Source organism: Aegilops tauschii, chromosome 6 (assembly GCF_002575655.3).
Source record: "Aegilops tauschii subsp. strangulata cultivar AL8/78 chromosome 6, Aet v6.0, whole genome shotgun sequence".
NCBI lineage: Eukaryota > Viridiplantae > Streptophyta > Magnoliopsida > Poales > Poaceae > Aegilops > Aegilops tauschii.
Window position 1 is genome coordinate 438,664,769 of NC_053040.3, and position 21,558 is coordinate 438,686,326.

General features: G+C 44.6%; 2 protein-coding genes across 7 annotated transcripts; one reads left to right on the forward strand and one right to left on the reverse strand.

The window, feature by feature from the left end:
* Window positions 1-5,195: 5,195 nt before the first annotated feature.
* LOC109772482 (uncharacterized) lies at window positions 5,196-7,621 on the forward strand. Its single transcript, XM_020331164.4, has 5 exons — window positions 5,196-5,448; window positions 5,619-5,797; window positions 6,367-6,463; window positions 6,645-6,881; window positions 7,061-7,621. The coding sequence occupies exons 1-5, from the start codon at window positions 5,283-5,285 to the stop codon at window positions 7,318-7,320; spliced, it is 939 nt and encodes a 312-aa protein (XP_020186753.1). The 5' UTR covers window positions 5,196-5,282; the 3' UTR covers window positions 7,321-7,621.
* Window positions 7,622-11,714: 4,093 nt separating this feature from the next.
* LOC109772465 (uncharacterized) lies at window positions 11,715-21,032 on the reverse strand. 6 transcript variants are annotated; one of them, XR_012188100.1, is made up of 13 exons: window positions 20,440-21,032; window positions 18,732-19,143; window positions 18,184-18,519; window positions 17,452-18,073; window positions 17,184-17,358; window positions 16,197-16,554; window positions 15,609-15,719; window positions 14,794-15,142; window positions 13,623-13,842; window positions 13,137-13,358; window positions 12,351-12,733; window positions 12,113-12,268; window positions 11,715-12,012 (listed from the first exon to the last, which is right to left on the reverse strand). XR_012188100.1 is itself a non-coding variant. In XM_020331151.4 (11 exons), the coding sequence occupies exons 1-11, from the start codon at window positions 20,922-20,924 to the stop codon at window positions 12,580-12,582; spliced, it is 3,444 nt and encodes a 1,147-aa protein (XP_020186740.3). In that variant the 5' UTR covers window positions 20,925-21,032; the 3' UTR covers window positions 11,715-12,579. The 6 variants fall into 6 exon arrangements, 1 of the variants encoding a protein (XP_020186740.3); XR_002235113.4 differs by having other exon boundaries at window positions 12,109-12,268; XR_002235112.4 differs by having other exon boundaries at window positions 11,715-12,268.
* Between the last annotated feature and the right edge of the window lie 526 nt (window positions 21,033-21,558).

Genomic DNA, 21,558 nt, shown 5'->3' on the forward strand with positions numbered 1-21,558 from the left:
CAGTAGATCGGATGACAGCGGCTCTCTGGTGTCGTTTCCCCCTTGCGGGCGTCATTCTTGGAGGTGCACACGGGCTCGACGGACCGGAGGACGACGTCTTTGGTGGAGCGGTGCTTCATCTTACACATTGATGGTGACGGATCTCGGCGGCGTGGCGCTGTGGAGACTCCGCGTCTGATGCGCTGAGATGAACTCGCGCAGGAGGAGGAAGCTGTATGGCGTCACGGTGGCGTTGATGGCAGAGAGGCCTGGCAAGGTCGGTGCTTCAGTTCTGATCTGAGGATGGACCGAGGGATGATGGAGGTGACGGCTCTTGCAGCGTGCGGTGCGCATTAGGAGTGTGCCAGACCGGTGTGGGACCCAATCTAGGTAGTGGCTTGGATGGGACACCCGACTTAGATGTTAGGCTTTGGTGTGATGTTTGTTTGGTATTAGGCCCGGACATTCGGCATGCCTTCATCAAGGGGATAGGAGTAGCAACGGTGTTGCCAAGATGATGGCTTCAGGCTTATTGATGTATCACCTTGTATGATCTTTGTGAATAATAATAATATTGCTGCATGCATCGTCCAGATGCAGAGGCCGGGGATACATCCTCCTTTTCTAAAAAAAATAAGAATGAAAGAAACGTCCGGATCTTTCGCCACAAGAGCGGGCACCCGAATGTCTGGTTAAATAAAAGAGTCAGTTACACCACAAGTGTTGCAACTTTGGCACGAAAAATCAGTTTAGTGCTAAAACTTGCAGCATGTATTGAACTAGTGCCACAACTTGGTTTTGACGTGTATATATGATGAAAATCACGTTTCTATATGAAGAGAGTGCTGATTAGGCATGCGGGCTTTATATGACATGTCATATTCACCGTATAGGAAGGCATGGTTAACAGCGGGCTGCAGTCCCAACATCCCATTTTGCACTTTTTTCAGAAATTTATAGAGTATATGTAAATTATAATAGTGTGTTATAAATAATATATATATATATATATGTTTAAAATAAATTACTTTACAAAACAATCACGTATGGATTTATCATTTATCTATATAATAAATTCTAAATTACAAAGTTGTTCATGTAATAATTTGTATATTTAATAAGAAGATATATTCAATAAATTCCTACATAAGTTTAAAATTGTTCACAGTTTTAACAAAAAAATAATGTAATATACAAATGTATTCATGCTTTAAGTAAGTGTTTAAGTTTTTACATATTTTAGTAAATGCGTATATAAGTTTAAAAATGTTCACAATTCTAAAAAGATATTCATGTAGTGTATAAAAGTGTTCTGCTTTAAGAAAGTTTTATTATTATACTATATATTTTCATAGATTCTTAAATAAGTTTTAAATATTCAAAGTTCTGACAAAATATTCATGTAGTATATGAAAGTGTTCATACTTTAAAAAACATATATTCATATAATGTAAAAATAGTTGGCTAGGATTAGAAGCAGTGACACGTAGTCATCATGTGCGAGTGGCCACCATCCAGCAGCAACCTTTTTGTAGGGATTTATAAATATATATTTTATTCCAATAAATTCTAATATAAGTTACAACTGTTATTTAAAAAATTATTTTATTTTAACACACAGTTACAATTTAGATGTTTTTTTTACAAAAAATAATAGTGTAAAATTGGTCGCTGGTACTCCAGCCCACTTAAGTCAGAATGGAACGATGTTGGGTAACATGATCGAATCCCATGGCGAAATTTTTTCCACAATACTATAGCCTCCATCTGTGAGGAAAATATGGGTCCCTGCTAGGGGCTTTTTCATGAGAAAAAAACACGAGGTCCAGTCAACGACAGCGGGGCCCATGCCATGTTGGCGTGCCTAATCAGCACCGTGTTCGTATAGTATCGTGATTTGCACTGTATTTGCACGTCAAAAACCAAGCTGTGGCATCAATTTAATGTATGCCGCAAGTTTTAGCACTAAACTGACTTTTCTTGCCAAGTTATGGTATTAGTGGTGTAATTGACTCTAAATAAAACTGAGGACGAGGTCGAACTATGGATCACCGCCGGCGCGAAAAAAACTGGGAATAATTGTACCAGGAGAGTAATTCCTTTTGTTTCTGGGGACTTGTAATGAAACCCTTTTCTCCTCTTCAGTAATATATGATGCACATCTTTTACCTCCATTTTCATAAAAGGATTAGTGATCGGTGAAACGAAGCAAGAGACTGTTTCGAGATTAGCAGTCAATGCAATTCATTTATCGCTTCAGAAACAAGCCGACATAGATTATAAGTATTGAAAAGTTGAAACTATAAGAAAGCTCGGTACAACAGTGGCGGCAGGGGATGCCTAATTACTCGAGTTACTAGTGGCCATCGGTGGAGATGATGAGCACTATAGGATAGGCTTGGGTTAAGACCATAAGGCGACACTGTTCTTTAGGCTGATATATAGCGTGACTGTGCGAGTGTGAAAAGTCGTGCGTTCTACTAGTACTGCTCATGGCAAAAGGCATTGCGTGGTGGAACTTGTCAATAATTTCGTGCCAATTCCCACAAACATCCTCTGAAACGAAGAATCTACGGACATCTCGGCAAGCGGTAAGAATGCTCTACCCCGTCGGCTTCCGTCCTGTACGTCGTAGCCCCGGTAACAATTCATTAACCTTCCCCCCTGGACTCTCCCCGGCGCCCAGCATCCTTCCAAAAATCGGGATTCGTGAGCCGTGACTCCAAGAACAACTGCGAGCGGCTCCCCAAAAACAACAGCAAAAGGTTACATCTACAGCCCTGAGTAGCCACCCATTTGTAAATGACACGGAGGCGATCGACGGCTCACCTGTCACCACTCATGCATGGAGCACATGGGGGCACAATGTAGTAGTACTACCTAGATTAGAGCACGAGTACATGTGTCGCCGCCGAGCACCGCACAGGGCGCAAGAAGGCCTTTTCCCCCGGCCGCGCTACCGCTGCCCCTCCTCCACATAGGTCGCCACCAGTCAGTCCTCTAGCGCCAACGCATCGCCCAATCATCAACTGGGCAGGTAAGTAAAGGCCATGGCAAGGCAGCAAGATAGACACTCCTACTCCACTGCGCCAACGTTTTCACCGAGACGCGGATGCGCAGCAGCAGCAGCAGCAGCACGAGCAGCTTTGCAGGGGCCAGCGCAGCGTAGAGCCCGAGTGGTCACAGCAGCCGAGCCGAGCTAGCTCCTCTCGCAGCGTGCACAAAGGCGAGTAGATAGATAGATCGATCGATATGGAGGTGACTGGCGAGCGGTGAAATTTAGCCCCTTTTTGCGCGTGTTTGCATTGACCGAGCGAGCAAAGATGATGAGGATTAGGGGGTGGAAAAGGGTCATCGAGGAGCTCTCTGCGGCCTCGACACGGGGGAAAAGCGAGATCGGTCGGCTTATGGATGCGTGTCAGTGCTAAGTACTACTGTTTTGGTCCCGTTTTTTGACCTCCTTTAGGGGGCTCGCTCTGTCCCAGGATGGTTTGGTCACTCTTTTCCTTTGGACCGCGCTTTGCCGATCCATATGCCTGATTCATCTCGATGCATGTTACAATAAGCTGTAGAGTACTACTAATTCAGACTTGAGAGTTCAGAGCGCTCTTCTTTTGATCCTTCCCTCGCTTCGATAGATTGACTGATCAGCATGGATACAATCAATCCATCCATCCATCCATCTTTAAAGTGGTAACAAAATCTATAACGTCAGAAGGCCACTCTCCAAGAAAATCTTTAACGTGGCAAGAAAAAACTACCCTAAATCTCCCTTGCTAAATCCGATCGAACTCTTTAGCACCCCAACAAAGCACATTTTTCAGAAGCAATCTGCACCGAAAGACCAAGAACCTTGCCCTGTTTCCTCTCTAGATAGATTCGGGGAAATTTCGTAGCATGCATGCTGATAGTCATAACACTCCTACTACTACCACTTCTGCAATGTTTCAAACACAAACAATCCAAGTAAGCAACTGGTCCATCCGATCATCATTATTGGTGATAGATATGTGAACCCCAGCAACAGCAAAGTAGCTGGGCCGCCAAGCACTCCGGAGTACATGGATCCATGATGAGATCGTCGCAGTGGCTGTACTAGGATCGCAGTCGCAGCAGCAGACTGCTGCGCAAAACTTATCCTCAAGTAAACAAGAGAGGGAAAAATATATGAAAGAAAACAGAAATTCCTGGCCTCCCCCAAAGATTTTCATGGAACGACGCTAAAGCCACTGGCGCTGTCCCCGTCTGCTGCGGCACGAGGATACGACCAAAACTCCAAACAGTGTGCATGCTATGCCATGCTCGCAACTTTGCTTCTTTTTACCCCTACCCGGCACATTTAACTCCACTCTCACGTGAACAGTGTCGACCACGGCTTGACAAAGGACGAGTTGAACGTGGAGTGCCGCAGAATCTCTCTAAAATGACCCATCACACAATCTATATATATATATATATATATATATATATATATATATATATATATATATATATATATATATATATATACTGTAAATCTTGCATTTCATAGATTTACTTTAGAATTTTTTATGATGTTCATTCCGTGGGAGACGACATCTCGTCGACTATAAAATGCAGGTGGTGACTTCATCGAAGGTGCTCATAGGGGTACTATGTGTTCATCAGGTTGAGTATAATCCACGTTGATAAAAGAAGCATCTACTCCCTCCGTCCCAAAATATAAGAACGTTTTTAACACTAGCATAGCGTCAAAAACGTTCTTATATTCTGGGACAGAGGGAGTAGTTTTCTTGCGAGAAGAAATTGTATTGTATTTACATGGTTTTTAATCAAAATCGCTTTCCGCTTTCAATCAGCCCGAAAACTTTTGTGCATACTCGATGGGCCCGTAAACATCCGTCCACCGATGCCGATGACGATAGAAAAGGCCAATCAAACGCAACGAATCACGAGGAACGAGCCAACATGCATCAAACCTTTCCCCCTTTTCTCTTTTGTTCGCCCGTTTATTGTTATTCCTTCTTTTCCCATTGACCGCTTGCCTGCTTTGCTTTGCTTCCGTTCGAGAAAAAACACGATCCAAGCCGCTTTGCATGGAGGCGGCAGCCATTTCGTGTCGTCGCCCAAGTTGAAATGGACGCGGCTTTTGGTTTGGCGCATGCCACGAAAGCAGCGGCCCCGGGAGAAAGCCCGGCCTATTTAAGCCCGTCGCCGGCCGCGTGGGAGGGAGGAGTGGAGAGGGCGCGGCCACATCACTTCACTCCACTCCAGTCCCAGACTCCCGGTCACCTCACGCGGACGGACGGACGCAGACGCCGCCCATGGCGCTCCAGAGCTGCCACCACCACGACGACTGCCGCGTAGCCCCTCCCCCTCTCCCGGACTGGGGCTGGGAGTGGGAGTGGGACTGGGAGGAGCTGGTGCGCTGCCAGCTCGGCGACGCCGCCCGAGACGGCATTCACGGCGCCCTCCCGGGCTTGCCCTCGTGTAAGAAACCTACCGCCAACCTTAACTTCACTGCGTGGGACGCAAGACTAGACTAGTCTAGTCCACTGCCACACGCATACGTACGTGCGTCCGTGCGTGCCCGTGATGGTGCTGGCCTTGGCCCTTGGATGTTGTCGGTATTTACTGAGCCTTGGATGTTTGCGGCGCAGTAGGTGGCGGGGAGGAGGAGTCGCCGGTGTCGTCGTCGGAGGCATCGACCGGCGGGGGCGGCTACCTGGAGGACGCCGTCGCGCAGTGGGGCGACCGGAGCAAGCGGCAGAGGACGGCGGTAGAGGGTCCGCCGCGGTGCCCGGCCATGGCGAGCGAGGACCTGCAGTGCCTTCTTCAGGTGAGCTCTCGCTCCGCTTCCCATGGCCGATGATGATCTCTAGAGGTGCATTAGTAGTAAGAACCTATGCATGTCCACTCGCCATGGCTCGCTCGGCGCTGGAGCTAGCTGCTCGAGTATTCACTGCTGAAACTTTGGATGCATCATCTCCTAGACTACAAGTAGAACAGCATTGGCCGTGTGACGAACATTGAAATTTTAACCCGAATCCTTCGTAGGAATGTAGCCTATTTTGCTTGCTTTTTTTATTGAGGGAAAAAAAAGGACCAGTTCAGTCGATAGACACAAAGGTGTCCGGTCTCACGTCAACCAGAGTACATATTCTCTAATTATTAATCCTGGGTAGTGCTACTTTAGACACAAGCACAGTTAATTAAAGGTTGTAACCTCACTGTCACGCTCACGCTAATGGACGTGAAAAAGAAAGTGCCATACTACTCTTGAGTCGTGTCCGTGTCTCCTCGCAGAGAGCGGGCAGGCAGTGCAGTGGTGCATGCTGTCTTGTTCCACCCTTTTTCTCTAACCCGTCGTCTTGTGCTTGTCTCTTGCTCGGCACGACGCCAACGCAGAGCTTCTGGGATTCCAGCAGCGGCGAGGGAGCCCTCCTCCATGATCTCAACACCATGGCCCCGGCCCCGGCCCCGGAGACCAGCGGCTTTCTCTCAGGTGATTAAGCCAAACTTCCGTCTCATTCGTGGTAACAGCAAAAATCCCAGAGCGGCATTCATGATTCACTGGGAGCACTGATGAAGATCAGTAGTAGTCGGAGACGATGATGGCAGGGCGCGCTCTACTGTAATAATGCTGTATTCAATAACTGCTAAATGGAGCGACGTTGTCTTTGCAGAGGAGGGCGCCGCATCGGGCAGGGGGCAGCGGCAGGGGGAGGAGGGGGGCCGGAGCGCGCCAGCGGCAGCGGGGCAGGGAGAAGCTTGTGGAGCGGCGGCAGGGCCCCCGCCTCCCTCCTCCGCCACGGCTGCTGCTGCTCCCCGGCCACCGCTGCAAAAGGCAACTACAGGGAGCGGCAGCGGCAGCGGCAATAACTGCGGCCCGGCGACCTCCTCCTCCTGCTCCTCGCTGGCAGGTGGGTGTGGCCGACCGGCGAGCAATTAGCACTCGCGCATGTGTGCAGCTGAGCCACTGAACTGGCCCTGCGGCGCCAGGGGCTGGCCGGCTTCTAGGATGGGCCGCCATCTCTTTTTTTTTGTTTCGACGTGGGTGGCTGACGACGGTTTTTTCTTTCTTTTCTTTTCTCTGGCGCAGGGAGGAGGAAGGAGGGGGTGCTGTACCCGTTCGCCGTGGTGAAGCCGCTGGTGCTGGACGGCGACACGCTGAACGACGTCAACCGACGGATCCTGAAGCGGCCGGCGAGGCCGGTGCGGCACCCCGTCGGCCAGTTCGCGTGCGGCCCCGCCGTGTCGTCGCCTCACGGGCCGGGTCTGTCCGGGAAGGCGGTCGTCAGCCTCACCAAGATCAGGACCGGGGGGAAGGGCACGATCACCATCATCAGAACCAGAGGCTAGCTAGGCCGACTGACTCTAGTTTTTCAACAAGAAGAAGATGGTGGTGGAGCGGATGGGTTAGATGAAGTGGACAAATCTTCTCATGGTAAACCTAGTTCTTGTAAATACATAGGTCTTTCCCTAACCTCTCTCAAAATAAGAAGCAGCCTAGCATTACGGTGTGTTTGGTTCGTGGGAATCAGAGATGAAGAATGGGAGTTTTGATCTCAAACCAGACACCGTATCGGTCCCAGAGCCCGTCATGCAAAGTTGTCTTCTGAATATTCGTACGGTCAATTTAAAATTTAAATTAGCCTGATCACATAGCTCGCTCCGGATCACATAGCTACCGAACATTAAAAAAAACGTAAGTATTATAGTTTTTACGAACCCGGTCAAAAAAGAATATCAGTCCAACAGTCTGTGCAAAAAATTGGATATTCTGCCCTGTCAGACCGGCAATCCAAGCCTCCACGCCCACTCTGCCACCGCTGCCGTCTCGGACGCCTCCTTCTCTGCCCTGTCTAGCTGATCCTTCGTGTGCTTCAACATCTTAATTAAGACGGACGGCTTGCACAATCATTCTTGCATCGTCATCCAAATCCCTCATCTTCAAGGTCAACATCTTCACGTCCTTCGAAGCGGTTGTGATCTCTTCTTCTCATCGAGAATGGCTTCTTCTCTTTGAGTTTGATCTTCCTGGTCGTCGTCATCAACATGTTAAACCTTTTGGACCTTACATGCCTCCTTGACGTCAGAGCGCTTGATGTATGCCTCATCTCTCTTCGTCAAGATGTCCTCGAACCTCTCCGTCTCCTGGGCAACCGCCCCTTCTCACTTCGGTCTCTCCTCCTCCCCCTTCTTTTCTCAAAACCCTCTTCTAACCTTCTTGGGCGGCTCTTTTGTTGGGTAGATCGGATCACCGATTTCTTCCTCAGTGTCCATGCGTGTGGTCTTGGCAATGAATATATTTCACTTGGGTTGCCCATTCAAGTTCAATCAACAACACATGTCAGTTAAGTTCTTATTCTCCAACTTCAAGAACACATTGCACACACGGGAAGGCTACCAAATAAAACATTGTCAAATGACCAACACAACAATGCGAATCCGGCCAACAAGTTGCATATCCGGTCAAATGACCAACACAAACAATGCATATCTGGTCCAATGACCAACACAACAATGCATATCCGACCAACAAGTTGCATATCCGGCCAAATGATCAACACATATTAATTGCTTACTTGCTTGAAGATTTGTGCACCACTTGCCACTGTCCGATGAGTTGCCAAGTGGTCGCAATACTTAGACACGACCTCTTGGATGATATCGATGGTTGATAGACTTCACCCCATGGTTGTGGGTGAGACCGTCGGCGTAGGGCTTGAAATACTTGTGTTCATGGAACCAAGTGTGAATGTTGGTCCAAAATGTTGAGCCTTTTGTTCTGTGCCATGGATCAAATCGATGCTAGTGTCCAAACACGCATCACACAACAACTCGTCTTCCCGCATGATGAAGCTTTCTCCTATCCCCTTCTTCTTTGGATCGGTAACAAATTCATCATGATCATCGTCATCACTGTCCTCCTCCTGCTCCTGCTGGTCGGTGGCCCAATCCGGATGTTGTGTGTTTGTTCCCGTTTGTGTGTACGTGTCAGGCTGCGTGTACGTACCCGGCTGTGAGCCTGGCTTGGTGTACATGCCCTGCTGCGTGGACTTGAGTCATCCACCTGCCCGTCCTTGCAGCAACCTCCGCCTCCGTCCCTATCGTGGATCATCTCAAACATGTGCCTGTCTGCATCATCGTACGACGGCTCGCCCGCTTGAGGCCTACCGGCGAACAATGTGTGGGCACCCAGATGCTCCACGCCCGACGTCCGCACCCGGACAAGTGCAGCGATGCAGACTCTAAGAAAAGGCAGCGGCACCACGTTAACGTCCACACAGTAAGGAACGTGCCCAACAGTGGGCGTCCGGGACTGCCTACCGAGCTGCTTGGCGGCATAGAAGTGGGGAGCCTTGTACTGCTCCGTCCAGGGCGGCGTCTGCACGGACGGCGACAACGCGCCGAGGTTTCGCGCTGCACCACTTCCGCCACCTGCACGTCCACCACCTCCACCTCTGTCGGCCTTCTGCTTCTTGAGCCGCGCCACCTTTGCGTTCGCTTTCAGGCGGTAGTTTTGCCGTGTATTCTAGTTGATCTTCCGGGAGAGCGTGTTTCTCAGATCCTCCACCACCGCCATCTCTGGCATCTTTTCATATGGGTCCATCTCTGGCATCTTTTCATATGGGTCCATGTGGCGGTGATAGGAAAAAGGGCAGGAATTGGATGGAGAGGGGCGGGATGGAAGAGGAGAGTGTTGAGAAAGGGGGATTTTGCCACGAAAATAGTGCGGTCAACTACAAAAGCGCGACTCCACCTTAGTTTTGGGTGGGCCTGAGGTGTCAAGGACCTAAGACCTACGTGGTTGATGTCCGGACTCCACAAAGCCCTCTTGTTTGGTTCCGATTTGCGGAAAACGGTGCTCCAGACTCCCAAAAGCCCTCCCTGGTTTGGTTCCGGGTTTGGGAAAACAACATTGCAGACTGCTCCGCGGACCGTTGAGGGACGCCGTTGGATGGCTTGCAGGGTCCAAACAGCTGGGTCAGGACGGATGTGGGAGGTTTGGGGTTCGGCGTTGGAGATGCCCTTAAAGGGTGTGGAGATTAAAAGTCCATTGTGAAAAGGGAATGTGAGTTGAGTGAAACAACTCTCGCCAATTTCTTTCCATGAGGGTCCTTTTTTTGCAGGGATTTCCATGAGGGACCCTTGTCAATTCATGAGCAAGTTGCCATCCCGCATTAATTTCCACGGGCACCAAACAACTCCCTCCATCCCGGCGAACCAACCTGTGATTGAATGGTTAGGAGGACAGTGGTATCCCCTGCCCACCAGAGTTCAAGTCCCAGTCTTACATTGGTGCCCGCATTTTTCTGGATTTATTTTAGGCCTTTCAACGATGTGCGTTCAGTGGGAGTACACGTCCCCGTTGACTACGAAGATGTCTGTAGCGAATTCGCCAATCTCAAGATGATGTGCCGCTCATTCTCTCAAAGGAGCTCATAGGAATAGGTTTTGCGTGCTTCCATAGGGGTGAGTGTATGTGAGCGACTTCTATTATACTGTCCTAAAAAAACCACCTCCGTCTCAAAATGTAACATGTTTTTTTGACACCAGGGAGTATTTCCCATGCCTAATCCCTCCATAAAACCCCCATGCAAACTCCTCATGTAATCAACATGATTGGAGCTTCCACCTTCAGAGGCTCACAATTTGGCATCTGGAGACTGACTGCATTGCGTTGCCTGCCAGTGTATCAATGCCCCTATCTCAATATCATGTCTGAGTACCAAGCTGACATGAATTGCGAGTTCGTAAAATACAACCACTGTTTCTGTACCTAGAACCAAAGCTCTGACGAGGCTGATTGAACTGTGCACGCCCAGGCGAGCAATAACAAGCCAACAACCGTGTATGTGTGTGCGCGCGCTGAACTGCTGAACTTCTGGTATCACTGAAAATCGGGACCATCAAGTAGGACGATATCTGTCTACCGTATACGCACAGGTGAAGCGGTGGTACGATACCACATGGTGTGGCGCATACAACTTTACCCTCTCAAAAATTCTACCCCCGTTCCTACATATAAGTCTTTTTAGAGATTCCACTGCGGACTACATACGAAGTAAAATGAGTGAATCTACACTCTAAAACATGTCTATATACATCCGTATGTCGTCCGTAGTGAAATCTCTAAAAAGACTTATATTTAGGAACTGAGGGAGTAGATTTCATGCAATAAACCCCCAGAAACGCAGCACTTTTGATGAGGCAGATTGCTTCCCATTTCTTTTGCAGTTAGATCCATCTCCCAATGCTTAATATATGTGGTGCCCCATAGTGATGAATGGAGCAAAAGCAGGCAGAATTAGGAATCCAATTAACAGTCGTAAAAGAATGCACACCCGTCGTCTAACCATGGCACCTAAGCTCACATCAGGACATGAATTTGAGTTCGTAAAATCCTGCAACCTACGCTCTGACGAGCATGATTGAACTGTGCAGGCACAGGTGAGTAGTAATAAGCCAACAACCCTGCGCACTGAACTGAACTTCCGATATCGCTGCAAATTGGGGCCAACCGGGACCAACAAATAGTACTATACCTGGCTACCGTCTATGTACAGGTGAAACAGCGGTACCACATGGTATGGTGCATACAACTCAACAACCCCATGAAGTCGCAGCACACATTCCTACAAGAAATTGAAGTCGCAGCACACATTCCTAAAAAAAGTTGAAGTCACAGCACACATTCACTTACTGAAACAGCTCGGTTAACAGTCACGAGGGGGCGCACACTCGTCATCTAGCCACGGCTTTTCCTTTTCCTTTTTATTCCTTTTCTTGGTCTCAAAAGGTCTAATTAAGTGGACCAGTTAATTCATTGTAATATGGAGTGGCATTCTATTATTTCATTTCATCAGTTACACGCAGAACCCAATGCCCTCCATTTTAGTTCAACCAGGGGCCGATTCAGGTTAGCGCAAAACTAGTGATGTTACAAGCAAGTGATTTTACAAATTTGCAGAGAAACCAGGCCTTCGGCAAACTAAGATTTTCTTTCGACAGCCAAGATCCTGGCATACCTCACGAGGCCCGCTTAACCTGATTCACCAGCAGAACCATAAGAAAAATGTAAAATGTAGCCAGGCAAAGAAAAACAGGAAACCGTGCCCCCTGCAAGATACATGACTCACTCACTTGCCTGAGGTTGCAGTAATTTTGCACTTTGTGAACACGAATCTCTAGCATATTTTGTTGCTCCATTCTTGCAAAACAATCTGAACACCAAATTTATATTCACTGTGCTTTGTAATTGCCTTCAGCAGTTGCCATAAGACATTTTCAGATTGATTATGTCCTGTGGTTTAAACAGCCTAGTGAAGCCATTGTGTAGCTTCAATAACCAAGGATCACATGGGAGTGTTGAAGTGGCAACAAACCTGGCAAAAATGTCTTGGAAGGAACAGAAAGTAAGGGACAGTTAAACTCAGCAACATTGACGGTCCAAAGATGTAGCCTTTTATAAGATGCATCCATATCTCATTGGATGCATTGTGAGCTCAAGACTGCAAGGTAGAACTGACACTGGTTGACGGCTGTGATCTTGGAATCTACCAGCTCAAATGATTGCCATGAGGGACAGATTTGGAATTTCGAATACGCATCTAATCATATGTCATCTTCATCTTGTAACAGTATCTCATAGATATCAGTGCGAATGAACAATTCCTTGCCATGCATTACTTCCTGGAGATCTGATAACTCTTTCATAGTCAGAACTGAGCTCAATTTTTGGAACCCATCAAGCCATAATCGTTTAGACCTGCGAAGTACAGAGTGTTAGACACTTAGATGTCAAACACAATCATCCATAACAGCAAAATTAAACCACAAGTCTAAGCCCAAGAGACAATAAAATATACAGTTTAAAACTTTAAATAGTGGCTGCTAAGAGAAATATGAGAGAATACACATGGAACAAAAAACACTTATGCATTCACATGAGAAAGCAAAGAAAAGAAAGCAGAAGCTGCTAACATTTCATAAACTAGTCAAATTTTGTGACATCGCCAACCAAACTTGGAAACACTGTTTGTCTAAGATGCGCTTTGTTTAGAATACATGCTCATTATTCTTACATATTGATATACAAGGGATTGAGTGGATAGCAATAAGTAAAATGACATCATTAAGCTCTGATATCCATGTTTATGTGACTCACATACCATGGGCAAGCATGTATAGCTCTGAAGAACACACGTCGTGCCGCAGAAGTATTACAGGCTATCTCTGCCTCATAAGCTAGATAACAGCGCCACAACAGAACAGACTTCTGTAACTTATCATCAGCTAGAGCTCTCTCAAACAGACTGTGGATTCTATTGTAAGATCCTGCTTTACTCCATTCAAAGGACAAAGCGAACAGCAAGGCAACTATGGAAGGGTCCCTGTTGAAAAAATAATCAGTCAATAGAAAGCAGCACGGCCATCTACAGTCATACATGCACACAACAAAATTGCATGAAGACAATAAAAGCTCGTTTATATTATTTCCATCTTTAAACACCATATATGAGTACAGACAAAAAAATATGATAGAGGATCCACATTAAAGGAGAACTAGACGGGCATATCCTTTAGAAGTTATATTCATATCACACTATACTAGATATACAACACAGAGTGTTTTCATGGAAACAAAGCACCCTTACCTTTGACTGCATTTGTCAAGTGTAAGACGCAGATTGTTGGGAACACTGTAAAGACAGCTCAGAGTTAACATGGATGCATATGATTTTGGATTGTATGGATATGTTTGTACTCCTTTCAATATGCTCGGCCAAACCCTTGAGAGACTCAACTGGTTCAGATTCTTCTGAAGCAGTTTGATGTAATACATCCACAACTCTTCAAATTCCAAGGTATGGCTCTCTGAAAAAATCAAGTTCACATAATAAGAGAATGCTTTGTTGAATGCAAATTTGACAAAAAAATAATTATAATTATAAGCATGCAGAAAAATACTTAAGACTTTATCCGATTCAAAATAACAGCAGAACAACAAATGCAGAGGTTAAACATAAAGGTAAGTTCAACAGTAAAATACAACAAGGTGATTTTAACTTCTAGTGAAAACTGAAAAAGACCCTTGAGAACAGTCAAAAGGATGCATCCATCTTGACCCTTGAGAGCAGTCAAAAATAGGCTGTTACGTCGGGTATAACAACAGTATAATTTGTTTATGCAAGATAAATGAATAAATAAAATATCTTATAGCTTAGACAAATACATCTAATATAATTTAGTACTCCCTCCAACCCATATTACTTGTCTTAGATTTGTCTAGAAACGGATGTATCTAACACTACCATATTACTTGTCTTAGATTTGTCTAGATACGGATGTATCTAAGATTTGTTTAGATACAGATGTATCTAGACACGTTTTAGTGTTAGATACATCCGTATCTAGACAAATCTAAGACAATTAATATGGATCGGAGGGAGTAGTAAATAACAATTGATAACAAAAGTGAAATTGCACTAACAGAACCCTAAAGATAAGTGCATATTTCGTTGCCAATACTCAATAGTTAACAAGGGAGGATAGCCAATATACATCAGCAGAAGGAATAGAAATTAGTATGCATGACATAGGACCAAGGTGGCAGTTATTAAGTTGTTGCTTCAGCAGCAGTTTCGACCAACAGTAACTGACATTGACAAATAGAGGTGGCAAGCAAAAGAATAACAAGAATAATTACCATTTTGTAAATGATAGAATGATAAAGTAAAGCCACTTCACACAGGAGCAGAAAAACATAATGGTTTGAAACGATATCATCCATATAGATCCAGAACAAAAAAAGAGAGGATGAAGAACCTGAAAATGGACAGGCCTCCTCTATCACTTCAAGACCAGAAGAATAACCAGAAGTCATACTCTCGAACAAGGAAGCACAGCAAATCAGAGCAACTGATTCTTCTTTCAAACAACCACTTGCAAATGCAGACCGCAGGCTTCTAATCTGCTCTTTAAATCCTTGACGAGCCCTTAATACCAGCGGGCGTGATATAGGACCGCCAAAAGAAGAATACTTGATATTGCTACCCAAGCAGGAAAGAATGTATATTGCACGATGTGCCGAGTCAGAATTGTTTCTTGAAGTAGATATTGATATTTCCATCTCAGCATACCAAAAATAAAGAATAGGAACCTTCCTGACGAGATCCTGTCAACAACAGCAACAACCAGAAGAACCTTAACAACAGAAAGCCGGTCTCTTAGTTCTTACTACATCCGAAGTCATCACGAAACGCATGCAATAAAACTCTAAAAGCTTGGCCACAAATAAGTATTTAAAAGTTTCACATGGAAATGATCGCATAAGGATGATTGTGTCATAACTTATTTCCAAATCGTTATTTTCTAATATAATTGCTGACTAACATACAATTAGAAAAAATATTGGGCAAACTTGTACATGGGAGATAATGTCAATGTCTAAAGGCATCTATTTTAGACTGGAGATGGTAGCATGCATTCGAGAGGCAGATCTATGTTTATGCACACACCAAAGATGCTAGAACAACAGCATTATGCATTATACAACTAATATCAGTAGCGACTAATACTGATTGGAATGAATAGATATTAAAGCTTCCATAAAATATATTCGTTTTATGGTTCTATAATACCTGTGTAGCTCCTTCTGTAGATAACAGTGCCATGTCAAATATCTTCCTTGCTTGGTCAATGTTCCCATGCCTAGCCTCAATTCGGCCATATATACCACAAAGCAGAAGATCCTGACCACAAGAAAGGTCATGGTTTACATTTCTTCTAACAATACGCAATACTCCAAGTTACATATGATAAGACTGATAACTGATACAAGTAACTCATACATAAAAACGAAACATAGACACGGAGAATTCTCAGAAGAACACCACTTAAAACAAGATAATGGATGGAGCATTAACTTGGTTAATGCAAAATATGAGTAACCGCTATTGAACTGAGGACTTCTGCTATATTTACGGATTGCCTTGGCTTAATTTTGGTTCCATAACTGCATGGTGTGTTTAGTTTGCTAACTGATGCAGATTACGCTGAGTGATATCACTCGGCAAAACTGTATCGTGTGAACTAGGTGGCTACTGGCTAGAAATACATGAGCATACTTCTTTGTGGTTTATTGCACAACTAGCTAGTTGCTTATAACTTTTATGCCCCACGAAAAATTTATGTGAAAACAAAGAAAAAGGAAAGAGGATAAAGCATACCTGTCTGTCTTTCTTCAGCAGGTTTTTGGCCAAAGCCCGCGATGCATTAGCTGGAGTAGACAAAGTGTTCTCTTGTGCCGTATACATTTGGGTGGTAACAAGGACAGCTTCCTCCAAGATATGATTACGAGGGAATATATCAAGGGAAAGCAATATTGCATTTTTTAGAAATTTCACCAGGCCAGGTCTTTGAGAAAGATCATGCATACTTCCTAATAAAGACTCCAAACTACAATGACTTGAATTTTGTGTCTTGTTTGCAAGGTCAGATATAGCGATAAGATCTTCCGAAATATCATTTGAAATCATCTCAAGGCTCATAATTCTATCAAGCCAACTTGAACTGTTGCTGGATGTCCTGGAATTTAAGAACATTGATTAAAACTGAAGGATGAGTCCTGGAATTTAGGAATATACTGTAGTTAACACCAAAAGCTAATTATACAAAAAATATAGAAATCAAAATAACAACCGCAACCAACTTTCCATCGTGCAACCCAGTGCACAACTTCTCAGTAGGTTTTCAGGATGAACAAGTTGGTGTAAGTTCTGTATAACCAGGATAAATTTCAAATCCCCCAGCTGTCGACTCAGAATCCACTCTAGGATGCTGAAATGTTCGTGATGAATTAAACTAAAAGACTAACATGCTACATGACCAAAATAATGAGGAAACCCAGCTGGGTAGCTGCAGGTATAGCCATACATCTCATAATTCCCATTATATGGTAACAGATTTGATCAAATTGTACTATCCAGTTTTCTTGTCAGGCTTAGTTATAAGGAGTTGCACACTGAGCAACAAAAATTGAAACAAGTTACAAGGCAATAAAAATATACTACTCCCACTGGTCCAAATTAATTGACGCCGCTCTAGTACAACTTTACTAGAGCTGCGACAATTAATTTGGATCGGAGGGAGTATTTAGTTCTGTTCACATGAGGAGGATGACCAAAGCTTAACAGGATAGAAGTGCAAGAATTTACCATCTAGAAATTTTGCCACCATAGAAATCAATAAATTGGCATATCAAGGAAAAACGAGCCTCTTCTGACGATAAAGAGAACAGAAACTCAGTTACATCCTCAAACAAGATTACTCTGGAAAGCTGATCATTGACTTCTCCAGATGAGGCATCATTAGAATGATTTGGTCCTGCTCCTGGAAATAGCATCCCAGTGTTAGAATTGAGTTACCTAAACAAATCTCAAAGTCACTTCTCAATCTTACCAACAAAGGGGGAAAGGGAAGTACCAGAATTTTCACGAAGGGGCATCCATTGTTCATTCTCCCTTGACAGCTCCATTGTGGACCATCTATTCCATGTTTTTGCATCCTTAACTTCGCTACTGTACTCAGTCTCTACATCAATGCCGAGCTTTTTTAGTAAAGATTCAACATCATCTTGTGCAGGTGTGTCCTCAGTATCAGGGTCTTCTGGATCAATTCCATCAGCAGCTAATTCTTCTATTGATTGGTTAGACACATCATTTGTTTCAGCATTTGCTACAGATGGATTAAACCAACCACTCCAGCCTCCCCCTTCAGGCTCTTGAGGATTTTCTTGCATAACCATGTTTTGTCGACTCTCCTCATCCTTTGCTAACCATGTAGACCATCCAAGAGCCCCATCTTCTCCAATTCTGGCACCACCACTATTCCAGAAGTGCTCAAAGAGTCTTTGCTTACTGCTTGTGGACAGGGAAAGGGGAGGCGAGAATAGGCTAAACTCAATTTGAGCTTGAAATAACCCAGTTGCTAATTCTCGATGTCCTGTTTGCCATTCAAACCGGCAAAGATTCACAAATATATCCACTAAACCAAGTTCAACCTGAACTAAGGAAGGATGTGCTTTGAGATCAGCATTTTCACAATCCTGTGGAAAATTCCAGAACAAAACATTTTAATGACTATAGCAAATTCATGCAAAGAGAGGGAGAGAAGGGAGAACAGTTATGCTGAAATATGTTCAATGAGACACTAAACCTGCCTACATAGCTTTGTGCAAGCTGCAGATAGAGCCTGTACTGCATATGAGTAAGACTTCCGTGTATCAGATACTTTGAATCTGGAGAATTCCCCTTGGCACAGAAGTAGATACTGTTTCCACAACTTACAACTGTCAGGGTGTTCCATAAGTATTTTCTCCCATTTACCAAAGAGACTCTCAGAGCTATCCCTCTCACCATATGACTTCAGAAGGCAAAGCAACAATTCCTCGTTATCTGGATTGAGCTCCACAGCCTTCTCCAATATACTAATTTTTCTTTCAGTTGTTTGCAAACGTGCTGCTTTTTGTGGCTGACTACTGGCAACTTTGTCCTGCAATGCAGAAGCAGAGGAAATCAATTCACTAGATTTCTTAACAACTATAAGGTGGAAGGGGGAAAGGTTAGCTGAAGTAAAACTCTAGTCAACAGTTTCATAGCTTAAGATTCTGTTAGTGACTTAACTGTATGCTGTAAAAAAAATCAACTGTGCACTACGCAATGTGATAGCCTGGTGAAAGAAATATTCTTCTAAAACTGTGATACCTGAAACTGAGCGAAGGCCAACCAGATTTTTTCATCATGAGGACATTCTCGTGTCATCTTATTGAATTCTTTTGTCCTCCGAAGTATTTCATCTTCCCAAGATTCCTCAAGCTCCTGTTGCACGGTTGTGCTTTTCACAGCAAGGGATGATGTCTCTACAGGGATAAAATCTTCAGGGAGAATTGCAATCATATCACTTTTCAAAACTTTCAGGTGCTTGAAACCCTTGTTTCTTTCTAAAACGGCATGTTTTGCTGAAAAGTAACGCCCTCCCACTTTTACTTTGTTATCCAGTCCATCCAAATCTGAATCTAGATCCATCTGCGATGAAGCATGTCCATAATTATAGAAACGTCGATTAAGCCCACGTGTCTCCAGTGTGTTTTGAGGCTTGTAACGTGCAATGTCCATTCTGCATATTACCATGTGGTGTTAGACTTGATTAGAACAAAATCAGTTACCTGAATAAGTTCGGCTTACAGAATGAAGTCTCTGCAGCAGGTAAAAACTGGAAAACTTCAACATGTTATTAAGCATTGATATTCTGAACAAAGTGACTACATTTAACTTTTCCAGCTTGATGATATACTAATTCCATGTATTGTTTACATTGTTACCATTGACAATATCAGCCGAATTGCTCCCCTGTGCAAGCTTCCATTGGCACATATATTGTTTATACGTTAATTTTGATGTAGCAGCCCAAGTTTGGACGCATCTACTTGAAGAAGAAATTGTTGAAAGAACAGAAAACAAATACTTCCTCCGTCCGGAATTAGTTGACGGTCAAACGGATGTATCTAGAGCGTCAACTAATTCCGGATGGAGGGAGTACTAACTAACGTCTAACAAAGGGTCGGGTGTATCATTTGGATAGCAGCTACAGGCCCGCCTAAGCCTATGTTGTTCTCTGACATTGTACACAAGTAAAATACTGAACTGGCAATCACAAGACACCACAGAATACTAAGCTACATAATGTTGCAGTTGATAAAAAAAATCTTCACAGTAACCGCGTAGATATATTCTACAATGTTTTGAAACAGACTGATATTAGTAACTTCCAGATGTGCAGCAAGTCCCAGAAGATAAATGACTAACTAGACAATAACAGAGAGTTGAGCTTTAGGTATAAAAAAACTGACAGAATATAAGAATTTCCTGTTTAACAAACTGATCTGATTATTCTAAAAATAAAATTGTTCCAACCCAGCTTCTAAGTCAGCATGGGATTAAACATGTGAAACTATAAGTATCTACACTGGGTTTAAAGCTTAAACTATCAGTCCATGTCCATCACTATCATTAACTCCACCTCACGATTTTTTGCAACTTAATTCCAAACTGCGCAGTTAGCGCTCTGGAAATTTCAAATACACGAGTTTAACCATATAGTTTATGCATCTAGGAAATCAAACTTGGTGCTAATAACTTTGATAAGACGCTAAACATAAGCAACTGTACACAACCTCTTACACAGGCCTTTGGCATGTGATCTACCACACCTGCATCCAATTGCAAAAATGAACAGACACTCTAATCGTTTCCTACTAGAACAAAATCGGTGAAATGTAGCTTTGACACCAATAAATTCACATGTGAAAGCATAAACAGTCTGCCCAGCATATTTCAGTACGACATAAGCATGAATTTAACACAACAGCTTCGCTATGCAACAATCCGTACATAAACATAAGCAAATACTGACCTGTAGATTGATCCAAATGCCAAGTTATCCTGGTCGCCCTTGGCGTCGACGTAGTAATCCTTGACCAGCTTGGTCTCCGACCCAGCCCAGGCACGAACCCCCGGCTTCCGCGAAGAGGCGCCCCCCTCATACCGCTCCTGGTCCCTCCTCCGCTTCCTCCTCTTCCTGTCGTCCCGCCTCGACCCCCTCTCCTCGTCGGACGGCGAGGACGGCAGCAGGTTGTACTTCGCGGGAGCAGGCTTCGGGGCCGCCTCCTCCTCGTCCGAAGAGGGGCTCAGCGGCGGGAGGGACGAGGAGGCAGTGGGTGGGATGTTGAGGGAGGAGGCGTCGAAGGAGAAGCTAGGGTTCGGGAGACACTGGGAAACCTCGGTGGGGGCAGAGAGCGGGAAGAGGGGGAAGAGAGAGGAGGAGTTGGAGGGCTCGTGCCCTCCTCCAGCGGCGGTGGCGGTGGTGGTCGGCGGCGAACGCTCCGGCGATGGCTCCATGACGGCGTTGCGAGAACCGAGATTACTGTTGGGCGAAGGAAAGCAAGAAAGTTCTGGCCGCTGACGAGGTGGAGCCCGCGGTCGGGTCGGGAATTGTCGGGCCAACCAAAACATGGCCTTGAGAAGTTGAGAGTTCTTTTCTTTTCATCATGAAGCGGCCCAATTCATACTGTATTTTGTAGTAAGAGGAGTTAGGGCTTATTTTTCACGCGAGGACTAGTTAATTCTCAAAAAAAAAAAACGCGAGGACTAGTTCTCAAGCAAAAATATTCACGCGAGGACTATATCTCGCATAAGCGGGCGCATTCTTCCATCTCGTCGAAGCTTTCCTCACATAATGTAGCAACTGGGCCCGCCCGTTTTCGCCTGATTTTTTCACTGGGTTCATTTGATCAAGTAATTTCACTGGTCTTCCAAAAAAATGGTGAGTTCGTTGATTCACTCACATCCTGTTTTTTTTTCATATTTCTTTCCTTTTTCTTTGTTTCCTCACAATTTTTATGTTTTTCTTTTTTTTAGTTTTATTAAATTTTTTATCGGTTTTCTTCCTTTCTTTCCTTGTTTTCACCTGTTTTTGTTGTTTATTCTTTGTTTTTATTTTACTTTTCTTTTCTTGGTTTTCATTGATTTTTCG